Here is a 27,441-nt window from a genome sequence, read left to right on the forward strand (position 1 = left end):
GAGGGATAAGTGCACTTGCGAAAAAGGGACACGTGTGCATGATAGGAGCCACCCACCGTATCCTACTGGGTAGATGCCGACGAATGGAAGAAATTCTATGTACGACCGTGGCCCACTTTACAATAACATTGGCGGTACCCTCGAAAATAGCATGTGAACGGTGGGGATCATCCGATGATTAGCTCTGCCCTCGCACACGTGTTTCTCATCTCCACGTGTGAGGCGAGTGCACTCGATCGACCACAAATAGCATTTCTCAAGAGAGGAAAGAATGCATGACTCGCATTTTTGATACACTGTAGAGGTGTTTCAGTTCTGAAAAGTGGGGCCCATGATATGTATAACAGATCATTGAACGCAGATGAAATATTTGTCGAAATACTTGTATTTAAGATCCGGACGATCCAAACTACTAACATTAGGACCTTCTTTTAAGCTTCATGTTCTCTTCTGAACCATTCATCTTTAAGTCGGAAATGAAAATAGTAAGATCATTTGTTTTTGTACCTTTCTTGAATTAGGGTAGAGCTCAATACAATGTGAACAATAATTACCTTACGGATTAAGATGGATACGTTAGGAATCATTTGTATGCGACCGAGATTGGATAAGATAGGTAGATGGCTCAGTCACTTATACAACATTGCTTTAAATGATTAAGCGAATATTAGAAAGTGGACTTCCTCGTTTGAAAATAAGTCATACGTCTGGCTTCTTAAGAAAGATGAAGAGCAATTGCAGAAGGTTTAAGACTAAAAGATCATAAAATAAATTTAAAATATATTTAATTTGATTTGATTGGCATGAAATAAGTTTTTGCTATTTATAATTTTAAATTACTTACTTAGCTGTGGCTAACAATTACTATAACCGTTTCCGTAATGTTGTCATGGAGCCTTCCTGATAGGAATATACACATGTAGATAACTACTCCATGCTTACTTATTGACTCACCACCTTTTGATTAGCCACTCTCATTTCATGAATGACGTGGCATTACTTAGTGGACTTTGGATATATCGCCGCAAATTTTTCTTTGGATACTCTTTGTAAATTTCAAATACACCGTATAATTCTCATAAAATTAGATGTGTCCCTCTCTAATTGACTTTTGTAAAAAAGAACAACAATAAGATACAGAACTATCAAAGATAGTTTTGAGTTTTCTTATATCTACGTTTGGATAAATTAAATCAATGGTATGGATTTCCTAAACAAGGGACCCACTTGTCAGAACTAAAACTTACGGTACACCGTGCAAAGATACGGCCACGTATCACAGAATTTACCTTCTCCCGAAGTATAAACAGTCAAATTTCGGGAGCTTTGAATTTTGATTGCTTCCCAATTACGATGTTTGCTACAGTGCATCCTACCGTATTGACGGTTTTACGCCGGCACTGTAGCTATTGGATCTGGGATGATGTTGCAATGATCCAAACCGTTCATATGATCGGCCATACAGTAGATTATTCAACAGTTTGATCTTCTAACTCTTTCCTTTTATAAGACCGGTTCCACTGAACAGTTCTTCTATCGACCATTGGTACGATGTTCCAATCTTGGAGGTCATTGTCCGCATTATCGATCCAGCGAGAGGCCCACCATATAAATGGCCTGTACTCGAAAGATATCAATACGTCGCGATGTACTGTAGCAACCTCCCTAATTAATCACACCATTGTCGGTCTGTATCTGCCTCGATACATACAAGCTGTCTGTCAGTCAGTCTCAACGGTGAGAGGACTACGAGGATTTGTACCATCCTCCACTCGAGTATGTGCACAAGGTCCTAGATTTCTATTTTCTTCCCGTGGGTCCCATCTTTTATTGATCCAGAACGTTGATTTACTGGCTTGCAACATCGTGGATCTGTTTCCAAAAAATTCTTCGACCGTACAGTCCTAACCCTTGGTTTGTGATATAAATATAACAATGGTCCAAGTTGAACTGAAACAAAGGTCGAAATTGGACGGATAGGATCTTCCCGTTTGTTTAGATATGTCCATCCAAAGTGTAGTTCTGCAGACCAACGGTCTGGATTACTGAAAATTGGCTCTACTCATACAGACACGGAAATGGGAATACCATGGGTACATATTGGAACATCGAGTTGGTATAAGCTACCCATCCATCGCTGATTGAGACCATTGATCGGAAGGGATCCGCATTACACAAGAAAGGCCATAAAAATGGATAGATACGATCTATCTCAAGCAAAGGTCTTTTGGGCAATCGTCTTCCCTGTTCAGGCACCATCAAATGAACGGACAGGATCACTAACTCAAAGCTCGAGGATACTTTCAGGGCCGAGTATATAAAAAAAAAGCACAAGCGGAAGTGGTACTCATAGTAAATTCTTCCGAAGGTTGTTCTTGTCATTTGAGTCTAAAGCAAACTAGCCCGGAGAAATCCGTGAGTGTACTCGCTCGCGGGAGATTGCCAGAGCACTTTCCTTCACTTCTGCCAAACGCCGCATGCTTGTGCCAAATCTGGTGCGTTCATCAGGTGGGCCCCACCATAAAATGCGACCACCATATAGAAATCGGTCCTTTCAACCAATAAAGTATGCCACGTGTGTAAAGTCGAACGCACACGGTTAATCCATTCTTCTCACCGGTCTATTTCTTTTAGCCTACTAAAAGATCAGACTCGCGCAAATGATCTTGAACAAGGTGCCCCAGCTAATGAACGGATGTGATTTGTTTCAAGCGTTCAAAGTTTACACGCGAGAGGCGAGTTTCAAAATAGGAAATTAAGAAGTGGAGACGTGGAGTTGCCTTTTACAGCATCGCTCACGGTGGAGAAAGACACAGAAACAGGCGGATCAGTACATTTTCAGACCGGAATCGTCTACCACACTGGTTTTCACGCAGCGCGTAAAACACCAAACCTCCGTAGGGCCTATCATTTCGAATATGTAAATCCACTCCGTCCATAACTATAAAAACTTAATTTTATCCGTACATACCAAAAATCGAACCGATAAAAATTTCCAATACTCCGAACCAATGTAAACAATGTAAAATTGCTCCTAAAACCTCTAATTTCATTCGGTGTGGTCCACATGAGTTTTTAATACGTCTGATTTTTTGTCATTTTCCCTTCGTCCTAATAATCTATACCAGATTAACGTATTTGGTTAAATAAACACACCATGACAACCAAACACAAAAGTTTGGAATGCCATCCCATCTTTCCACGTTAGTGGCCCACCTAAGATGTGGGTCTGATTAGATCTTCATCTATAGGGCTTGTAGTCGAGGATAGATCTTGATGGACGGAATGGATATTAAATATACAACATTATGTGTCCCACAAAGATTGTGTTTTACGCGCTGCGTAAAACAGGTGTTGTGACGTATATTTTTCAGCCTTTAAGTGACACCTAACGCGAATATTTTAGTCCAAAACCAACTCACACTCCCTCTCTCTCCAACGCTCTCTCTCTCTCTCTCTCTCTCTCTCCTGCTTCTGACAGTGCGTAGATGCCGCCAACTTCCTTTGTGTAATTCAACCCTCTCTCTCTCTCTCTCTCTCTAAACGCGTTTTCTTCTTTAGATAGATCTGCTTCCTTCCAAAATCTCCATCAGGTATATATTCCCTTCTCTCTCTCTCTTTCCTTTGTGGCATTTTCGGAAATAATGCCACATCGTCTCCGTCTATTCGATTTCTTTTAACCTGATTTCGGCCACATTCTTCAACAATGCAGGAGAATTGAAAGTTCGCCGTTCTCTCAGAAGGAATCAAATCCCTTTCTTTCTACTCCATTTGTGAGAATTTCAACGATCGTTCATCTCCAAAATCGAAATTTCCCTTTTCTTTTTTTGAAAAAAGAGAAGATTTTGGATTTTTTTTTTTCGGTAATTCTGGAATCTGTTTGTGGTTTTTGTGTGTTTGGTTTCTGAATGTGATGCTCAGATTGATTGTATTGATGATGCAAAAATTGGGGGTTCAAAAGTTCATCTTGAAGTAGTTTGGTTTTCGAGAAATCGTATTTATGTTTCTGTAGATTTATTATTATTATTATTATTATTATTATTATTATTATTATTTTGGATTTTTGGTTTTTGAGATCAGTGCTTGGGCTGAGAGTTTTTACAGTTTCAGTTTGTATAAGTAGGGTCCATGGTTCTGTGATCCTAGCCATTGATATGATGGGCCAGGTGTTGGATTGATCCATTTAGGAGAAGAATTTCAAGATTTGTATATCCTAGCTGCTGAATCTCTGGTCTCATGTGTTTTTTGTTGAATGTGGACTGTTTCAATACTCAGGTGAGAGTTTCTCGGATTTCAGTTTGTATAGGTGGACTGCATAGTTCTGTGATTCAGACCATTGTTATGTTGGGGCACATGCTGGATTGCTTAGCCTCTGGGTATTTGGTACTTTATTTTGGTTGAATGTGGATCCTTTCTGCACTTTCTTTTTCTTTATCAGACCTCTTCTTTTTTTTTTTCTTTGAAGGGTTAGGAAATTTCCTTCTGGGAGAATTTTGGTGCATTGGCCATCGGAAGTGGGTCTGGTGATATCAACGGTTAGGATCCCTGAACCATAGGCACCCGCCTGTATAAGCTGAAAACCTGAGCATACATGGAACTCTCTGTAGGAAGATTTTTTGGAACTTGGATGTGATTGTTCTATTGATTATATTGGTCTAGCTAGTATATAAATCCGTGGTCTGTATTCTTTTGGATGACAATGGTCAGAGCTTGGGTTTGTTATGTCATGCAGTTTTACGACTGTTCTTTGTTCCAATGACGAGATAGTTTTGAACCTGTTCGATTGATTTCTCGATGCATCTGCATTGTTGAATTTAGATATGTCGGGCGAGGAATCATACGATCCTCGATCTGAGGATAGGTATGGGATGCTGAAGTGTCCTCTGTTTGTGCGGGTGGGTCTCATGGTTGGATGATCTAGACTCTTGATCTGATGAGACCAGTGCTGGATGGACCATGTCCCGAAAATATCCTTCATGTGAGATTTGTAGCACTTCGTTGCTGGCTGGAAAATAGATGGCTAAGAAAATATATACAGGAATGGCCCACAGTCAATGGAGAAGGTTAAAGATTTTATGGCTAGGATTTTCCATTTGGTAGAATTTTTGGGAACTGCCATTTAGGTTGGCCCATCTGATCATGGGCTGGTTCATTGAACAATGGGCCCGGTTCACACAAACTGGAAATGCTAAGTATACTGTGCAAATTCTTGGATTGAAGATCTTGTGATTCCTCTAAATTGGGTTTGCTTCCTCTGTACAGGCTTCCATGATTGTATTTGACAGAATAGTGTCATCTGTGATGGTGTTTCTTTCTTTGGGAAATTTAAAAGGCTCTGGATGAATTAACTATTTTTTTTTTTTTCAATTTGGCTAGCACTCTGTACACGTGGATCCCACCTTTCTGCAACGTAGACCATTCATCTGTTGGGCCCTTGCAATGCTGAAAAACACCCCATTAACAATCTTAGTCATCCAATTGTTCGGCCACAAAAATGCATGTTTAACAATGAAGCATATCCAATGGTCCATATATGTTGCTTCGATGAATAAAGTCCATTACTTTGATGGTTGATAATGCAAATAAACATAATTCCATCTGCAATGTCCCAAGTCCTGTTGTTGGTTCGCTGACATTGTTCAATGGATGCAATTTTTGGACCAAGGTGGGCCCAACCAGATGAGCTATCTGCATCACTGAAAGGTGGGCTCCACTGTACGAATGCTGGTCGAAATGTAAACACAGTTATTAAGGCCAAGCATTGTTCAATGCCTCTTCTTTCTTACACTGTCAGCAGCAGTTTATGCATGGGATGTATCATGCATCAGGCAGTTCCATAATCTGTTATTTTATTTTTTCTGAAGCTCTTTTCTTTTCGCTCGCTCGAGGGGAATTACTGTCTTGGACTGCTTAATGATCTTTCTCACACGAAGTAATTCAGTTTCACATGTATTGTGAATAAAGACACATTTATTTACTTTTTATTTTTGTCTGATGGAACATCTGTCACCGTATTTGCCATTTTTCTGAAGCAAATATCGAAACAGTAAACTTTGAAAATTCATCCAAGCAGGAATAAGTTACTGTAGTAATCTTATGAAATACAAATTTATGAAAAACCATCATGAGAAAGCAATCCATTTTTCATTAGATTGAAAAAGGAATTTTGTATCTGATACGGACGAAAGGTTTTGTCCAACCCTGCATTTAGTTCTTCAAGTCTTCCTCTGTTGCCCTTGGTACCCATTTCCATGCAGTAATGCTGTTTCCTGTTTTCCTTGATTGCTTTTTATACATGTTATTGTTACCTAGTTTTGTTCATCATAAAATTTGACATTTTTACACCTGTTGAAAATCAAGCCTTATATGCCTAATCGAAATGTAGAATTAGTTTCTCCATATGAATAATATATACATTTAAAAAACCAACACCAAAGCCCAAAAATAAAAACAATCAAATCTAGAAATTTGTATGCATATGTTAACATTCGGTGACTGTTTTTATTACCTGATATGAGGGAATTCCATGCATGTGTGTGTGCCTCATGCTCATTGGTTGCCTAGCTACTTCCACTCCATGGGCCTCCTTTGCTTGCTTGCCCTTTGGGATGTGCGTGTATTAATTGGGCTGCGGGTTATTATTATGTGGGGTGATGTTGGTATGCATGCATTTTTTTGTATGAGCCTCTTCCATGGATGATTCTAGAGTCTAGGTAAAAGAGGAAGGTTGTTGTCTGGCAGGCATCCGATCATAAAACTTTTACCAATCTATCATTTAAAATCTGACTCCAAATTTCCAATAAAAAGGCTTAGCTGATCATGCTATTATTATGTGGGAAAGGATCTGGTTCTAAGCAGTTATATCTTAGTTATCAAGCACATGCAACAGAATCTGTAACGTTCATCTGCTGGGCTGTGCCATGGATGTGCCATACTGCAAGTATTGAAATGGTCAAGTGATCCTAACTACTGATTGATCACTTAAATGGAATGGGATTGACCACCAATGCATACAGTACTTGATAACAAGTTTGATAACTATTTATTATTATAAATGATGCGAGTAAAAGTGATAGTGCCGGAAACTTTTCTCTTAACAGTGTATTTTTCTGTGAAGGCACTCAAAAACTTGTAGTTCAAAAGAGATTTCATATGCGATCATCCTGCTTCTTTGGTCAATTTTAAAATGTTATACCATTGAAAATAGTCGAGTTTTCACCTCCCAACCGATGTGTTTTCTTTGCAAAGATTGTACAGATCTTCTTTTCATTGGTCAATGCAATTTGTCTTTAAGAGAATGAAACTAGCAAGAAAGAGGTGGATAAGGTATCATAGATGACACCAACCACTTGATACTGGAGCTTGCTATGGCAATGGGCTTATGGTTCCTGTTGAAAGTGCAACCAGAGTAACTCCTTTAGCTAAATTTGGAACAATGTTTGCTTTATAGAAAACATGAAGAAAAGAGATAGGAAAGGACATTAGCTCACTTGATTGTATATCGAGAACTATCTCATTGTTTAGATTGTAGAACTGTTAGGGGTGTTCATTAGTAAATTTTAAGTGTATATATACTTATATAGCTATAAATGCTTTTGTTATGTCACTCAGTAGTCTCTTGTACTGTGTTCTGTTCATTATTTCTATTTCATTACCATCTCATTTTCATCTATTTGATACTATCTTGCAACTGAATCCTGTAATTACTATAAACTTTTTTTTTTGCAGGCTATATAGTCCAAGATGGATCGCAGGAGTTGGCCGTGGAAGAAAAAATCATCTGACAAAACAGTGGCTGCGACAGATTCTGCTGCTGCTTCTTTGGCTACCTCAGCTGGAAATCAAGGGGATCAGGTGCTGTATTTAAAATTATGATCTTGGGTTTTTATTTAAACAGCCATTACATTTCAATTATTTGGTTGATCAAATTGATAGCTTAGTTCTATGGATTGCTAGAACATGAAAGTCCCATTTTTCATTCTTTTTGTATGGATCATGGAAGTCCAGTAGTTAAAAAGTAGTGTTCTTCTGAATACATCATGCTGTTCTAATGAATTGATCATCCATTTATGTCATGGTTCTGATTGTCGGTATCGGTTGGCGTATCGGCCTGGCAGAAAAATGATATGATACGACGTCGCGTATCGGTATTGGGGCTATTTTGGCTCATATTGGTCAGGTTTTTTGTAAAGCATAAAAATATGGAAAATTATTAGAAAAATAGAAAAAATTGAGATACCCAAGAATCTATCTTTGTGTGTGTGTGCGCGCGCGCGCGCGCGAATAAGTCGATTTGACTTGTTGAAGGTCAAATAAATGGGCCCTAATTGAACACAAATCAAGCATGATTTGATGAACTAGGGCTCGTTATATTGAAATACAGCAAAAGAAAATGAAAATATAAAAAAGAAAGTGAAGGTTACCCTTCTTTCTTAATTTTCCCATAATAGTCCACTTCGTTTCGATTTGTCGAATCCCATTCAAATCATTCGTTTTGATCCCCAAATAGCTCTAGATCTATCTTGAAATGAGTTTTAAGCTTCTACCATGGTTTAAATGAAAAGAAGAAGATGAGACAAGTAAAATTTTGGAAAAAAAAAAACACAAAATTGGGTTCTTATGGCTGTATTGGAGCCGATACGCCCTGTATTGGCCGATAGAGGCTGATACGGGTCAATGTTTTTCATATCGGGCCGATACAACCCTGTATCGCATATTGTCTCATGCCGATACAGATACAGATACGGATACAGATACGATACGGCTGTGTCAGCCAATATGATACCGATATTCATATTCATGATTTATGTTTAATCATTGGATATGATCCTTGACATGTGAATATGAATGGTATTCTGTTAATATGATGGGCCCCGCACTTGATAGCCTATGCCTCAAAATCTCTCAAATTTGAAGATCCTAGACATCCAAATTGTGGCTTTTTTCCATTGAATGTGGACTTGTATACATCTCTTAAACATCTACTTGGAGCCTTTTTTTTTTTCACACACACCTACACCCACATCCGCACCCACACCCACATCCACACCCACATGGGTACTCAAACCCTTGACCTGGTGCTAAAACTCAAACAGAGAAGAAGTTTGGTGCCTAATTTGTCCACGTTGGGCTCATTACATCAATGTTATGGATCACAAACTATGGGCTCCAGCTGTATGTACAAGGCTGCAGGATATATGCTATGCATATTCTCCGATCAAGGATCACACATTGCCACTTTGTCCATCTCGAGTTGCTTCTGTAGGCAATCTTGTTTGTTAAACTTTTGCCACCTACGTACCTTTTCTTTATGAGGCGCACATATAATGCGATTCCCTTAGTGTTCTTTGCTAGGGTGAAAATCTTGTGGTTCGTTTTTTCTAGATGGCTTGTTACTTAGGATTGTTATCTTGCTTGGCATCCACTTCCTTTTCAGTGTAAGAGCATTTTGTCCAGGTTACAGTGTTTGTGGATTAATTAGTTTTCTCTAAATGCTTTGATGGCTGCCTTTTCGTCGTGTGCAATCTTTTTCCTTCACTGTGTTGCCAAGAAAAAAAAAAAGAAATTTCTTTGATAAATAATCTTACTAATTGTGTGCTTATATATATGTGTTGATGCCTTAACGGTGATTTTTTGTGAGCTCCAGCCCCTTCAATGTAGTGCCTATATCTGGCAACGATTTAGAAAGTATAAAAGAGATTATATGGGTATTACGTAATGATTTAGAAAGGACATAAGGGGCCATTTGGATGGGAGTAGATGGAGGTAAATGGGTGTTTGGATGGGAGTAAATGCATGGAAATGAAATGAGAGTAAATGGGCCCATAAATGAAATCCTCTATTTGAGAGAGGATTTGGAAGAAAATGGGGTCAAACGCCTTTTTGAGCTCCCTTGGAGAGTCGCACGAGCAAACAAAGGTGCTGCTACACATATCTCCGTCACACACGTGGCACGCTAATGATACTCCGGAACAATTCAATTATCGGCTACATCACTAAAATCACATTCACACCAATAGAATGATCCAAACCATTCAAAGCTTGGCCACCGAAATGTACGGTTAAAAAACATTGGTAAGTTGCTTGTTTGTGATCCTATGTTTGTGGTCCTCCCAAGACACAAAATTTCCTTATTTTTTGGCTAAAGTATATATTTCAATGGGCTTATTGCAATCATTCTGTTAACTAGCACATATGTACACTAATTTGGGATATTGAAGTTGACTTGGGCTATCACATATGCTCCCGCGAATATATTGAAAAATTCCAATGCATTCCAATTCCTCCCATTTACTCCCACCCAAACAGAATATTTGGATTTCAAATGCATTTCATTTACTCCCACCCAAACACAACTAAGCCATTTACTACTAATTCATTTACCTCTAATTCCATTTCCCATTTACTACCATTTACAAGCTCCCAAACGAGATTATATGGGTATTGCTTTTAATCTGACACAGTTTAGATTCTTCTAGTTATTGCCATTCAAGCATGCACAGAAATAAATGGTTGCACCAACAAGATGCACATTTATGCTATTTCCTTGAGTGCTATGTTTTAAAATGGAAATAATTAGTACAAATGGTTTTACAATGAGTTATTTCACCATATTGGCATGTGACTGGCATTGGGTAAATGTGTACCATGTGCTTCCTATTTTCTTTTTTTCTTTTTTTTTTTTGCAGCCAACCACTAAAGCACGTCCTTTTCATTTCTGGTCTGATGGTGGTACATATGTGCAATCATGCTCAGCAAGCTTGTTTGACAATGCATGCTTCAGACCCTAATTGCTTGCATTCTTTTTGTAGGTAGTGCATAGTAGTTTAGCTAACATGCAGCATGGGGCATATGGCCATGTTTTCATTTTATTGGTGTCCAATAAACATGGATTGATGGGCTCCTTTCTATTTTATTCAGCCAATCCCTCAAGTACGAGCCTCCATTGGCATGTGGCTTACACTCTGTGATAATGCCCCTCCATAACTTGGTTGGCTTCCCCTATTTGTGTGTGTAGTAGTTGGGGATGGGACTATGGGAGTTAGAGCTGGGTGAGATTGTGGTAGCATGCAAGTGTTGTCTATGTGAGCTGCTGGCATGGGTGGTTTCTAAAAGGCCAGGTAAAAGAGGAACGTTGATGGCACAACTAGAATTCAAGAAATGAAACTAATTGTGAGTTTAAACTCAGCATACCAGTTTCATCAGTATGATCAAAGAAAGGATAAATAGCATCACACCCTAGGTTTCCAAAGGCATCTTGCCAGTGGAAGAATATGTTCCAATTGCAAGAATCACAAAGAAATTCTGTTTTGTTTCAAAATATTTATAATAACTACTAAGCTTATGCATTGCGCACATGAGTTTTTCTTTTTGGAACTAATTCTACCTTCCTAATTCCATATGCAATCTGCACTTCCTAAAAATTAAAAGAAGCAACTTCTAAAAGGCTCCCAAGTACTCCTACTTTTCAAAGATAATGAACAGCCGTTAAGAAAGAGTCCGAATGGCAAAAACCTCTAAACTTATAAAGAGAGAGAACAATTGCTAAAAGACTTCTACAATATGTTACAAAAATACTTTGCTAAATGATTAGTACCTTACTATGGCAGCATTACTATAGCACTCTCCAATAACATCATTGTAGCATGCAGTTCTAGTTTGTAGCATTACTGTAGTCAGGGAGCTGATTGCATCAGTTGATGTCTGGTGGAAGGCTGATTGCATAACTTTTGCCAATCTACGCTTTAAAAGTCAACCATGAATTGCTGGAATAAGGCTAAGAGGAAGATGATTATGATTTATGTTGACTTAATCTCACCTCTTTCTCTAGGCTGACATCTTACAAAGGGAATAATTTGGCTTAATTTCCATTATAGATTTAACACTGGAAATGATGCTTTTTTATTATTTATTTATTTATTTATTTTTTATTTTTACACACGCACACACACCACCACACACTCACGCCGTAGTGGAATTTCACCACCTATGGGTACTCGAACCCTCAACCAGGTGTTGAAACTCCTGAGAGTCTACCACCGGAGTAAGAGTAAGGACCCCCTGGAAATGATGCTTGAAACTATGACATTAATTGCTTCATATCCATCTCTCACATAGAAATTCAGAAAGTGTAGTATCCATGTTAGGTGTCTATGGTTACTTTGTCCAGTTTGTTATAACAGAACATTCCCTTTTGTCACTCATTAGGAGGTTCTATTTTAGTTCAAAAAATGGATATTGTATCAGTGTTTCAAAACAGAAGGCTACATAGGAAGTTGCCATTTGGAAGTGGCAAAGTGGAGTTTGTGTTCCGAAAGTTAACTAAGCATCCATACAACCTCCTATTCTTGATTTGTCTAACTAATCTAGAGGAACAATCTACACTGTATTTACTTCTATGATATAAGTACATTATATGCGAATTATTTGACATATATATATATATATATATATATATATATATATATATATATATATATATATATATATATATATATATTCCTGCACACCTTCTTAGGTGAGTAGCACACGTGTCATGGGCACAAAATCTGAACGGTCCATGTGATGCAGCACCCCTTGAAAGCTCCTGGGACCAACTTTTGGTCTGATTCAAAACTCTGGTGGGCCATAGCAAAGATAGAGGCAAATCAAGGGAGGAAACTGTTTTTGTTTGCCATGGCCTACCAGAGTTTTGAATCAGGCCGAAGGTTAGTCAGTGGGGGTTTCAAGGGGTGCTGCATCACATGGACCGTTCAGATTTTGTGCCCGGGACGTGTGTGCGAAGGTGCGCAGGTGCCCAAGTGTGCGAGTGAGCATTTTTCTACACACACACACACACACATACATGTATGTATGTATAAATATATGTGTGTGAGTGTGTGCGTGCGTGCATGCGTGCGTGCGTGTGTGAAGAGTGAGAGACTGTCAATTCCAACTGGTTGGATGTCCAACCAGCTTCGAAATTGCACATGAATTAATGTGTAATTTGTGTGTAATTAATGTTAATGCATTTCATTGGATGTGTCTACAGATGTTGGGCATGTTTAATTACTCTATCTTACCAGTTTCAGCCAAAGTTATGTTACTCGCTGAAACTGAGTTAACTCAGTTTTTCTGTAGAAAGACCCAGATGAGCCGTCCGAGACCTGTCCTTCTCTGGATGATTCACTGTGCGACTCTGGTGTGTGAGATCTGTTTTTGGCAAAAATAAAGCAACTTGTAATGGTTTTTGGCCTCTTGGCGAGTATCACTCTTTTTTTTTTTAAAGGTTCTTTTTGACCAAGTTTTTACCACGTTTTAACTAAAGATATTGCAGTGATAATTGATTCTAGGTTTATTTTTATTAAATAGTTATTTTTGGGACTTTTTGCACACAAAATTACTACATACTATACATTATTTTATTGTTTAAAAATGTTTATATTCATGTCTCTATGGATCTGGATTCTAAAAGGTGCTGTATCTGAAAGTATCCACGCTCAAAATCAGTACATGTATTGGTGTCCAACGTACATATTTTGCAAAGGTGACTGACAGTGTTATGTATTCATGAGGGGAATTCTGTATTCATATCATCATCATCATCATCGCCTTATCCCAACTAATTGGGGTTGGTTACATGAAATCCTTTTCTATCATTCCACTCAATCAAGGGCCATACCTTTAGTTAGTAGGCAATCAAGTAATTTCTTACTAGCTCAACCACATCCTTTTGGGCCTTCCCCTGGCCGTTTTAGAGCCTTCAACTAGTACTAACTCACTCCTTGGAATTCCATAGTCATGTCTGTCATTTAATTGGACTGATGGTTTGATTCAACTGATGGTTTCTTTGTGGAACTGCTTCATCTCTATTCGCAGGAGAACTCCAAGAATGTCAACTATGTTCAAATTTCAACAGAAACATATGCACATCTCACTGAATTGGAGGAAAAAGTGAAGATATTGAATGATCAAGTGAAGATATTGAATGAAAAACTATCCTCAGCCCAATCAGAGATGACCACTAAGGACAATCTGGTAAAACAACATGCAAAAGTTGCTGAAGAAGCTGTCTCAGGTATAGCTTGGTTGTTTCACTTTTTTAACTGCTGCAAAATGCTAACCATGTAATTGCCTAATTTGCTTATTTTCAGACTCCTTGATCTTATGCCCTGCCACTGAAACCTCACAACATGAATGCTCTTTCATTGGACTCTCTGCTTTATGCTTGTCAACGTGGCACAAGCATAAAAATACAAGGTGCTTGCAGGTGGGCCAACCATTTGGATACCCTGACCCAAGAATCAGCATTGTCCATCTGGTGTTCACCTGATAGTTAACAAAATAGACCAAGTCCCTATTCAACATACATGTGCAGTTCCTGAGATGAGTACACCAGGCTGATTTTGGGCCAGGTCCTCTTCGTGGCAGGACCTGTTTTGTGAGGGTCTAGGATCTCACACATGTATGCCATGTTGACATTTGTGAGGCCTGAATCTCGTCAAAGTGCATCATGTGAATCCTATCTGCATTTCTTTTCTGATTTCTTCAGCTCTCTGAGGATGTTCATTCATGTAATGCACTAAGACCTTATTGTCTCGCCTGTGAGTTATTTGAGTTGATTAGTTATGACTGTGTTTTTTGTTTTGCAGGTTGGGAGAAGGCAGAAGCAGAAGCTTTGGCATTGAAAACTCAACTTGAATCTGTCACACTGCTGAAGCTTACTGCTGAAGACCGAGCAGCCCATCTGGATGGTGCTCTCAAAGAGTGCATGAGGCAGATACGGAATGTGAAGGAAGAAAATGAGCAGAAGTTGCATGATGTAGTCTTCGCAAAAACAAAGCAATGGGAGAAAGTAAAATTCGAGTTTGAAACGAAAATAGCTGATTTTGAGCAAGAGCTGCTCAGGGCCTCAGCCGAAAACGCTGCACTTTCGAGGTCCCTCCAAGAACGTTCCAACATGCTAATGCAGATCAGTGAAGAAAAAGCTCAAGCTGATGCTGAGATTGAAGTTTTGAAGACTGAAATCCAATCATGTGAAAAGGAAATAAATTCACTAAAATATGAACTTCACATAATCTCCAAGGAACTTGAAATTCGAAATGAAGAAAAGAATATGAGTTTAAGATCTGCAGAAGTTGCGAATAAGCAGCATTTAGAGGGCGTCAAGAAAATAGCCAAACTAGAAGCGGAGTGCCAGAGGTTACGTGGTCTTGTTCGGAAAAAGTTGCCTGGACCTGCTGCCTTGGCTCAAATGAAACTGGAGGTCGAGAATTTAGGCCGGGATTCTGGAGAAACCAGACTACGGCGATCTCCTGTAAAGAGCCCCAGCCCACATATGGCTCCAGCCCCTGAATTTTCCCTCGACAACGTTCATCAATATCACAAAGAGGCTGAATTTCTGACAACACGTCTATTGACAATGGAGGAGGAAAATAAGATGTTGAAAGAGGCACTGTCAAAGCGTAACAGTGAACTGCTGGCGGTGAGAAACCTGTGTGCTAAAACAGCAAGCAAGCTTCGCAGCATGGAAACACAAATGCAGGTGCTTTCTCATCAGAAGAGCCCACCAAAACCAAATTCACACATCCACACTGAAGGTTCCTTGAGTCAGAATGCAAGCAACCCGCCAAGCTTGACTTCCATGTCAGAAGATGGGATCGACGAGGAAGCAAGCTGTGCTGATTCATGGTCGACAGCGCTTATCTCGGAGCTCTCCCATTTCAAGAAAGAAAAGAACGTCGACAAAGGAAACAAGGCTGACAATGCTAGTCCCTTGGAACTTATGGACGACTTTCTCGAGATGGAGAAGTTGGCGTGCTTATCGACAGAATCCAATGGGACCATCTCCATTTTGGACGATGTGCCTGATAAGAGAATTGAAAATGCTGTCCCTAATCCATCAGTTGATATTGCAAAGGATGGGGATCTCCAAGCAGAACAACAGCCCCGTCTGCATCCAGCAGCCAGTCTTGTTTCTCCCAATGAGGATTCCTGTGATAAAGTTCAGGTGATGTTGACGAAACTTCAAATGAGGATATCTTCCATATTTGAGTCACAAGCTAAGGACACTGATTTGGGTAAGACTCTAGAGGATATCAGATGTATTGTACAGGATGTGCAAGGTGATTTGCCCCAGCATTCTGTAAGTTACGTTCTTGAGGAAACCCATTCAGCAAACGCTGCTTGGAACCAGAAGCCTGCTACCGAAGACATGGGGGAAACCACAATCGCTGACAGCAAACCATGTTCTGATGATAAGCATCCCATCGACGAAGAGCTAGCAAAGTCCATTTCTAAGATTCATGATTTTGTAGCATCATTTGGCAGGGAAGCTGCAGATATTCAGGACAGGTGCACCGATGATTGTGGGCTGAGTAGGAAGATTGAGGAGTTCTGTGTCTCTGTTAATAAGGTTTTATGTAATGAGATGAGTTTGGATGATTTTGTTCTCGATCTTTCTCGTGTTTTGGCTGAATTCGGTGAGCTAAGCTTTAGGTTGCCATGTGGGAAGGATAGTGAAGGAGAAACCAATGCTTCTGATTGCATAGACAAGGTAACTTTACTGGAAAATAAGGTAGTTCAACATGACCCATCAAAAGAGAGATTTTCAAGTGAATGTGCCCTTGTTTCTCCCTCTGCTCCTGATCCTGAGGTTCCTCAAGAAGGAAGCTTAGGTCCGGGCTTTGAATTGAAACCGGTCTTGTTCAAATGCTCTATGGAAGAATATGAACACTTGAAATTAGAGAAAGATAGTATGGCAATGGATCTGGCAAGATGCAGTGAAAGTTTGGAAAATACGAAGTTCAAGTTGATGGATACGGAGAAATCTCTGGAAGAACTTAAGTCACAGTTGGCTGCTAGTCAGAAATCAAACAGCTTGGCAGAGACACAGCTGAAATGCATGGCGGAATCTTATAAGTCACTTGAAATGCATGCACAGGAATTAGAAACCGAGTTGAATCTTTTGCATGCGAGAGCAGAAACTTTAGATAGTGAGCTTCAAGAAGAGAAGCACAATCTTCAGGATGCTTTGGCTAGATGCAAGGACCTTGAAGATCGGATTCAAAGGTTAGCACGAGAAAGCCTACTGTACATATATTGTTTGGCCTTCAGTAGATTTATATTATTTCTTGACCTCTGTCAAGGACCTTATTTTGCATTGCAGTATTTTAAGCATGATAATGTTTGGCTAACTAGTATTTTGTCAGTTTATTTATTTATTTATTTGCATCACCCATTTTCCATTTGTGGAATTGAAAAAGTACAGAAATGTATGATTACAATATACAAAATGGAAAACAGTGAGTGCAAATCGATGAGTGTGGCTCTAAATATTGCTTCCCTTATTTTTCTTCCTTTTCTTTTCTGTAGCAGTCAGTAACATAGCGTGTTCTGATGCCTTGTCTAGTTTCTTCTGTCTTTGACTAATCTTAGTGTTTTTTATTTGTATGAAGGACTGAGGGGTGCTCGATGTGTTCGCTTTCTTCAGCTGTTGATGTTGACACCAAGACCAAACAGGTCAGAGAGGAGCATAATTTATCTATTCTTTCTAAAACACATTTTTTGATGCTTCCTTCAACTGAGTTTGTTTGTCCAATGGAAAGATTGTTTTGCTTTAGTGCTTCATCGATCCTTTTTATTTTATTTTATTTTATAAATTGCTAAAGAAGCCGTTCTTATTTTTTATTGAAGGCATGCCTGGTCTCTTAGGAATACTACCTAATCAGTTTAATTAGATTTACCATTCTGGTCTTGCTCTGGAAAGGTCTGTTGTTTCTAGTAGTCATTGGAGACTTCATTGTGGGGGAAATATCATGTAGAGATTTAAAGAGAGTCCAAGGCATATTTCGTCCCTTTTTTTTGCACTATATCTGCATGTTTCTTCCAGTTATACCATTAAGCTGCTTATGTCTTTATGGATTTCACTGATTGTTAGCCATTTTAACAAAGTGATGGAATCAGGCTCTACCCAAAGGCCTAGTTTAGAACCTGCAACGTAATGTTGAAATAATTGTGTTTTCCCAAGGCTGGCAAACTGCTACGTCTCCAAGGTCACTGAGTTTTTGATAGTTGCCTCCATGTAAATATTTCTATATAATGACCATGAAGTCAAGTAGTGCTCTGCTCCCTCAAGACATTTTTATCCTATGTTATCAATTTGATTAGAATTTTGTGCCTAACAGTGTGGACACTGTTCCTTTGAATCTAAAGAACCAGAATTAATTGGCTACATGATGGCTTAGTTTAGAAGCTGCAGCTCTATGTTTGAAATAATTGTGTTTTCCCAAGGCTGGCAAATGCTATATTTCCAATGTCCCCAAGTTTTTGATGGTTGTTTCTATTTAAATTTCTATAAATGACCATGGAGTCAAGCAGTGGTTAACTCTCTCAAGACATGTTTATCCTCTGTTGTCAATTTGATCAGAATTTTTTGCCTAACAGTGTGGCCACTGTTCCTTCAAATTTAAAGAAAATTGCCAACGTGATGTTGTAGTGTCAGAAGTAAACATGCTTCACATTTGGGTAGGGAGGTAAATTCCTACTACAAATGCAATTTTGGCGTTAACTAATAATATAAAATTGTATTTTCATTCACTATATTCAGAGGGTAGCGGATCAAGACTTAAACATACGATTCTTTATATATATATATATATATATATATATTGTATCTTTTGTGTTGTTTTGGATGTTGTTCTTTGAAAGTTACTTAATCCATTTTTATTAGTGACTATTGTTTTACCATTCACAATTATTTAGAATGAGTCAAGTCAGCCAAAATCTGGGTAGGCTTGCCACATTTCTAAATAATATCCTACTCTCTAGGTACTAGAGGGGGAAGAAGAATTATACTGTGTCTACATACCCCACTCTCTTCTTCCTCTGGTACCTATATCATTCTCAGTTGATTATTTATTTATTTATTTATTTTTATTTTTTTGTGCAGTCTGTTTTTTTGACAGTGCTAGTGCTTGTACTATCTCCTTACATATTTTAGATTTTAGGAAGCAATCTAGGGAATTCCAAAATTTTATTTGCCAATGTTTTCAAAGTGAAATGGTGCATGACTATACCTCTACAAAACCCATCTCATGTGAAATAAATCCGCCAACTCCATTAAGATCTTTTATGTTTCTTCACTCCTTTAAAGTTTCTGTTTGTGTGAGTTACTAAATTAAAAGTGCTTGGATAAGAGATGATGGGCAGAACACCATCCCTTTCTTCCCCAACAAGCCTTTGGAGCCTTGAAAATTGACATCAGATGGATGACAAAGGAAATTAGAAGATGAGAAGAATAGATTTTCACACAACCTACAGAATTCAAAGATGTTGGTTTCTAGGGTTTTCTCTCTCTGCAAGATCATGTTTTCTTCCTAAACTCACACTTTTTTACTCCGTTTGAGCTGTCCATTATGTCCAGAACACATTCCATGGGCTATGATATGGAAATTGCACTGTTCAGGCAATCCTATTGAACACCTCTATTATCTATTCGCACTGGTTCCTAAAACAACAATTATTCCTTTCCACCCATAACTACCAAATTCCATCCAGCGTTGCCAATCTCCATATTGCCTTGCCAACCTTGCCCACACCTCCCACATGCCAAACCAATAGAAAGCTCTCTATAGAACCTGACATGATCTATGATACCCTGAAACAAGTTAAATAAGTTATCCCAAACTCCTTTATCAAATGGGTAATGAAAGAAGAGATGGACGACAGACTCCTCACCATGCATACACATTATGCAAACATTCGGGAGCACCATTTCTCTTGTGAGGATTGAACATTTGGAAGCGCCATTCATCTCTCGTGAGGATTGTCTACCATTAGTGCCTTATTCCTTCCCATTAGCCACGCCAAAGCTGCATCCTTAATCCAGCTCATTTGTCATTCAGGTGGGCCACACAAAGGGAAACAGTTTGGAGGGTGGGCATCCCAATTTATGTTGTTTCCAATTCTGTGGTCCACCACAATAATGAGTGGGTTTGATTTTTGGGCCCTCGGCCTAACATGGGGTGACTCACTTGATGGTCGGAGTGGATTTTCACATACACATAACGGTGGGGCCCACCCAAGCTGCCCTCTTTTTTGCGTACATGAATGGTCTCCTACAACATTGTTTATACAAGGCCATCACTCTCTCTCTCTCTCTCTCTCTCTCTCTCTCTCTCTCTCTATATATATATATATATATATATATATATATATATATATAGGGAAAAGGTTCTATGTGGTTGAGCTCATGGGAACTTCCCATGAGGTCGAGCTGTGTGGGCCCCACCATGATGCATGTCGAACATCTACCCCATCAGTCAGATGCGTCATTCCATGATGGGCATAGGGCTGAAAAATAAAGTCAATATATGACTTGTGTAGGCCACACCACATACAAAGGTTGAGAGGGATTACCCTCCATTAAAACATTCATGATCATTTGTTGGACCCACTGAGAACTGGTTTACAAATTCAGCTCATCCATTATGTGTGTCCCACTTGGATGAGGGGCCAAACCAAGTTTTAGACGCATCCAAATTTCATGTGGGCCCCACCAAGTGCTTTTATATGTTTTATCCATGTCTTCACATGATTTTAGATGGTATGGCCCACCTGAGTTCCGTATATGGTTGATTTTTGGGATATCCCATAATTTAAAGGGGACCCATCAAATGCATAGTGTTGATGTTCGACATACATCATGGTAGGGCCCACACAGCTCGACCTCATGGGAAGTTCCCATGAGCTCGACCGCATATATATATATATATATATATAGAGAGAGAGAGAGAGAGAGAGAGAGAGAGAGAGAGAGAGAGAGAGAGAGAGGTCAATTATTCTTATTACAAAAATAATCCAAAAATACCATACATATTAGGACCTAATTTTTTTCCCTTTCTCCTGTGTTTATCTTGTTCTTTTCTTACAAAGATCTTCCAAGATATTAAAATCATATTAAATATTCCTTAGGATACTAATACATCCCTAGTAAAGATATTGGAAGACACAAATCTCTTACAATAGAAAACCATTAAGAATTATTGATACTTCAAAATCTTTAATAATAAAGACCTCCGAGAATTAAGCTAGAACCATATTTTTTTTAAAAAAAAAAGAAAAAAAAAAGAAAAAAGAAAAGAAAAAAGAAGCATAAAAAGATTCCATCTCTCTTAAAAATCTCCAAGCATTGCCCAACATGTGCAGCCCACAGGATTGGCCATAGGACCAAAAATTGGGCTTTTGGGGTCCACATCTTCATCGCATGCTTCTTTAGGTTTCTCAGGGTTGTGTTAAATTTTGTCCTTTTGGTTTCATAAGATCAGGAGCAATTACTTGTGAGATAAACTTTTTTTTAGCCTATATGAGGTGAGAGGCTATTGATGTGGCCATATTTTGGCAAAAAACGAGGATGTTAGCTTGTCGGTTCTACTTCTCGTACTTGAAACAAAATTTCCCTTGGGGCCTATTTGTTTCACCAATTACCACGGTAATGTGAAGGAAATGTGCAATTATTACAAATTACTTTACCCGTCTCTTGTCTTGACAACATCTGCGTTTGACCGTTGATTCCTGTGTTTGGTTTATCAGTGGTAAAATAGTAATGATGATATTTTTACATTACTTTAATGTCAAATCATCATTAAAATACACTGATGTCGCTGTTTGGATTTGAGATTTTTATGGAAGTGTCATGAAAAAGTGCAATGGTTACAAATTCTTTTCCTTGTCTCCCAATTTCACCTGCATTTGACCAATGATTCTCGCGTTTGGTTTGGTGGTTGTAAAATCATAATGATGACATATTTCTTTTACATTATCGGGTAATTGGCAAAAGTCCTTAATGTTTTGATTAATGTATTAAAATTCCTTACCTCTCAAATAAAGAAAACGAATCTTCTCCTCTCATAAATTGTAATTTCTTTTTCCCCAAAGTCGAAAAGCTCATCCTTCCTGTAATTATATACATCGAACCATGGCACATTGAACCATGTCATTTTCTACAAGAAACAGAGCTGATTGAAGGTTTAGTGGCAAAAGTTTGGATGTTCACGGAGTGTTATATCTAAATGGACCTGTGAGAATGAAAAGATGGTTGGTCTTAGAAATGCAATGGAGGTAGAACTCTTGGTTCATTGGAACAGGATTAAGCTTCTTCAAAAGCTATATACCCATAGGCGAGTAGAGTGCATGCGTATGTATGTGCATCCGAGTTTATATATATGCTTTGGTGCTCCCTCAGGACACCATTCCTTTATGTTAATTAGGATTAATAAAATATCATTAGGGTGTGAGAGGAGAAATTAATCTCTACACAATCCTTTCTTTGAAGTTCTATTCCCTTCTCCTTTCCTTTTTCAGTGTTCTTCACCATATGACATGTTGAGATCATTAAGATTACCACCACCACCTTCCATTTCCTCCTTTACCTTACAATAGATTAGAGCATTAAGACCTAAATTTCTTCACCATGTGATTACTTACAATACCAAACCTCTTTGGAGGAAAGGGGAGTCAATGTTTTTCGTTGGTGGTGTGGAGAATCATGCCCTGCATGGCTACTTTAACTTTTAGGAGATTAAGAAAATCCTTTACACCCACTTAGTAGGTCACATGTGCCATATTCATAGGGAATGAGAAGATAAGCAAGATGGGAATATCATGTTAGCAAAGATGATCGGTTGACATGTGTGATGAAGATATGGGTCACAAAGGCTCAAATTATAGGTCCTGTGGCTTATCTAGTGGGCTGCATGCACACTAAGTTGAAATAGCTATGTTATTATAAAATTTTTGGAGATCAAGGAAATCTTTGCCGCCCATTTACTTGGTCACATTTCCCATATTCATCAGGAAGGAATGGGAAGGCAAGCAAGATGGAAATATTACGCAAGCAAGGATGACAGGTGGAAACCTGTGATGAAGATGTTGGGGTCCGTCTTGTCCATGTAGCAGTGACCCCCCCCCCCACTCGCTAGAATTACCCTTAATAAATTTGTTCTTTTTGGGAGGACTTAAGGATTGTATTTATAAACTACTTCACAAGGATGTTACCAATGTTTCTGAAGCTTTTAAATGACACATGGGAGAATTAAGTCATTGAACTAGATTGTGCATCGGTCCACACCTCTTTGGAAGGTTCATGATGGAAAATAATGCCATCATGCTCTTTGGTCAGACCTCTAACATCTCATTCTTTATACTCCTTATGACCCTTTCATAATAGCAAGGTACCTCCTGCACTCCGGATTCACCAGGTCACATCTTAATGCCAATTCATAATTCCACTGTCTGTACCCTTCAACGATTATGTTCTCCTATTGTAGATCCAAAAGTTCCTTGAATTTGTACCCTGGTGGCAGAAATATCCATTTCAACTTTCAACCTTGCCTTCCTCTCCTAATTTGAAATAGGCAGAATGTCATTGCCCTGCAGTTCCTTATCACCAAGTCCATTCAGGGTTGGTCTCTTTAATTTCAGAACTGCAAATCGTTGCAGAAATATTTTGAATGGTTTTAGATGGCAGAGAGTTGAATTGAGATTTGCAGTTCTGAAACTGAAGGGACCGGCCCTGAAATGGTGAACAAGGTGGTGAGGGAGCTGCAACACAATAGCCTTCCACCTACCCTCGTAATGAGGCACACTAGGTGTCATGATGCTCGCTTAGGGTGGTGGGGCTGCTGATACACTAGGCAGATCTCGCGCTTATAGCCTTGATCAATGTTTTAAATAGTGAATAGTGTGCTGAGCAGCGTTCACCCGTCTGAACCATTAAGCTTAAGTTACACAGCGTGCAGTGTATGGCACATGCCACTTCTGGATTTTTTAGTTTAGGTTGTGCGGAATATAATGAAATTTCATGATATTTTGCACCAAATTAGTCTGATTAATAATGAAATTTAACGACATATAGTGCAGCCAAACACAGCTTAAAAGAGGAGTAAAAATAGTCAAAGATAAAGTATAAAGGAAAAGAAAGAGCAATCTAATTGATTTAATACTATTACTTACATTATTTTACTAAAATCATTGAAAAGATTAACTAATTCTTATTAAAAAAATGAAAAATGTAATAAATTATTGAAAACATCAACTAATTTTGATGTTTTAGTGAAAACTAACGTGTAGTGTATGCTATATAGCATTTAGCACATGCTACGTAGTGTGTGGCGTATGCAAAATTAGCATTTCGCGTAGACGACATGTGATTTAAGTTATGTTCATGAGCTACATGGCGTTAAGGCTAAGCAACACTATGTAGCCTAAGCTACATGTTACATAGAGAAGCTATTTAAAGCGCTGCCCGTGACACCACTTCATCTCTACTTGGCACCCAAACCCCAGGTTGCAAAGGAGATCAGTTTCCTGTCTCCATGAGTTTATTCATCGTGATCAAGAACAATTCGATGGTTTGTTGTACTTTTCTTGCCCGCCTCCACCACATTCATTCATCGTCTAAGACAGGCCATTGAACTCTCTAACCTATCCTTTTCATTACTTGTTTATCCTCTCCTTTTCTTGATCGCTCACCATCTTAGGACTGTAACAAGTCCTCTGGTTGTGATTTCAGAGATGATAGATCTGACATGCTGATCGCATAAATGTGTTGAAAATCTGACCATGATTTTTGTCAACTATGCAAACCACTGATTCATTTTAGGGGCCAGAGCTGTCCGTAGATATGGGATATGGAGTGCTAACATGATAGATCCAAGATACAAATCAATGGTTCCAGGCTAATGGTCCATTATATGGCCAATATCTGTCCACAGATCTAGGATGCAGATCCCATTGATCGACAGATCTGATCATAGTTCCTAAATATACGGCACTTAAACGGTGGTCCAAGTTATAAGATCTGGGCTGCAGATTCTGTATATCAATGGATCTGGTCACAGGTCCAAGTTATGGAGCTCTTACGCATGGGGTCCAAACCACATATTTAGGATGTAGGTAAGCATCGGATCTGATCGCAAACCCAAATTATGGAGGAGTTACACGCCCTTCCAGTTTATAGAACTGGGATGTAGATCATCTGGACCAATGGGATTAATCATGGATCTTAACTTACGCTTGCACAACACTCCAAATTATTGATCTGGGATGTGGATTGTGTAGATCGATAGGACCTGATTGCAAATCCAAACTATGAAGCAGGTACAGAGTGGTCAAGAGCTTTGGTTGCTAGTCCCAATCACTGATATGAATTGCAAAATAACACCCAACTACAGTTCTGAACACAGGTATGAATTATAATACTTCCATTTTGCAGATCTGAGAGTAAAGTCTCCCATTGATGTAGCCTAGAGAGCTGGACTAGTGCAGGTGCAATAGGCCTATTCAATTTCTTTTGTGCTATATAGTGCAAGTGATGGTATTGTTAACGATGATTCAAACAATCAGGTGTGTATGCATTATGTCAGCCAAAACTGATCACCTATCAGGGGTCCTTGATACTACATTTGAAGATGAAACCCTAAAATTCACATCCAATCAGCTACTATAGACACTGGCACTTCCTGTACTCGTTCACATCAAATCAGTTGATATAGGCACCTATACGGCCAATACTCACCATGACACATCTAGATGTGTCCGTTATCGGCACTGACAGTTTTTTTTTTTCCATTTATTGCAAGTTTGCTTTTCGATCTTTGTTTTCTTGGGGGAAGGGAGATTTGGGGTTTTGTGATCCTTTACTAGATTTTGGTGTGAAAGAACATGTGTCGAAGCTGGGTTTTGACAGATGAAATTTGGGAGCACTGATTTGAAAAAAAAATAAAAAATCCTTGTGATGTGAGAGATTAAATACTGTATTAGGAGCTGGGTTTTTGGTCCAACCTTCTACATGTTTTACCAAAAATATAATCTGGTCCACTCAGCACGTAGGCCCCAATATTAGAAACAGGTGGATGGGTTTGAAAACTTCAGCCAAAATTTCAGATCTGTACATTTGTTTGTCAAATTGTGGCCCCACACAACCAGCGGTCAACCTAATTCTTGGGCTAGAACGTCAATATAGGGGTGCCAGTCTGATGGACGGATTGGATCTCAGACCTGTTGTGCCATGCTGGCAAATCTGTGTTGTGTACGTGAGCTTTATTGCACACATGTGGGCTTAGCAAAGCTCTATGCTTATTATGAGTAAGATTTTCTTAAGTTAAATGATTATCATAATCTGATTCTCTTTATCCCTTTTTTAGGATTTTTTCTTTTTATTCTTAAACGTAATTTGTGTTAACTGCCATTGACAGTATGATTCATTGGAAGATGGATCTGTTCATATCATGAAGTGTTTTTCAATTTGCTGTGCAGGAGAGAGAGATAGCTTCTGCAGCAGAGAAGCTAGCGCAATGTCAGGAGACTATATTTCTTCTTGGTAGGCAACTGAATGCGATGCGCCCCCCGGCAGAGATGATGGGTTCCCCACAAGGCAGCAGGCACCAAATGAACGAAGATCTGTTGGAAAATGAGCCGAGCCCGAGTCGCCCGAACCCACGAGGCATGCGTGGTTCACGAGACTTTGACCAGCCTGAGATGGAGAGTGTTGCTTTGAACATGCAAAGGACAGGGGGTGAGTCCCCTTTACATGGGTATAACATGCCCATGAGTCCATCAGACACTGAATCCACCCCGATTGCAAGATCGCCCATCAGGTCAAAACATGGGCCCATCAGGTCTTCGTCTTCAGTTCCAACACCAGAGAAACAAGGGCGCAGTTTTAGCAGATTCTTCTCAAGGGGAAAGAGCGTCGATTCGGCACACAGGCGTCAGCCATCTTCTGACAGATCCCATTAAGATGCTGAGGCATGGGTGGTTTGTAGTTCGTAGTTGGGGAGTCTTATCAGGCAGTTCCCACTTTTAACCCACATCAAAATTCTCGAAAGGAAAGACTCATAAAATGGCAATATAAAGACATGGGTGTTTGGTGACATCGGACGTTTCACCAAATCAAGCATGACAAAACTGCATTTGGGTGAAGGCCCAGTATCTATCCATGAAAGAAGAGGATCTGGCATTTGTTTTGGGTATTGGGTTGTGTACAGTGTACATGCTTATAAAACCTTCCCACTTGTCTATTTCTGTGGATCAATCTTCTTGGTAATGGATTTCCTAAAGACGGGGTGCCGCTTTGAATCCTGGAACTTCGCAATCCCAGGACACGTACATATCATGTGAGAGTTGACAGTGCAAAAGTGAATATCAGGTGGTGATTTTCTTGGAGTTTCTCACTCAAAACCTTCCTGCTTTTGTGGATGAAGGTTCCTGGAGGTGTGTGCTCTTCCTCTTGAAAACTTCATGATTATAGCCTGTCATGTTAGAGGGTTGTTTTTTCATATCCATGTCTTCGTACATGGTTAATTGTACTTAACATGTCCAATGATCTATTAGCAAATGTATGGAATTATTATTATTTCTTGTATTATTTTGTGTAGTTATTTCTACCATCCCGATTGGTTC

The 27,441-nt window shown here is 39.1% G+C and overlaps 1 protein-coding gene across 1 annotated transcript; it reads left to right on the forward strand.

The window, feature by feature from the left end:
* The first annotated feature begins 3,447 nt into the window (after window positions 1-3,447).
* On the forward strand, window positions 3,448-27,441 carry LOC131243448 (filament-like plant protein 4). Its single transcript, XM_058242820.1, has 7 exons — window positions 3,448-3,593; window positions 3,713-3,773; window positions 7,729-7,854; window positions 13,858-14,056; window positions 14,631-17,049; window positions 17,436-17,499; window positions 26,296-27,441. Exons 3-7 carry the CDS (start codon window positions 7,744-7,746, stop codon window positions 26,776-26,778), a joined length of 3,276 nt encoding a protein of 1,091 aa, XP_058098803.1. The 5' UTR covers window positions 3,448-3,593; window positions 3,713-3,773; window positions 7,729-7,743; the 3' UTR covers window positions 26,779-27,441.

The sequence above is a fragment of the Magnolia sinica genome, chromosome 4, assembly GCF_029962835.1.
Source record: "Magnolia sinica isolate HGM2019 chromosome 4, MsV1, whole genome shotgun sequence".
NCBI lineage: Eukaryota > Viridiplantae > Streptophyta > Magnoliopsida > Magnoliales > Magnoliaceae > Magnolia > Magnolia sinica.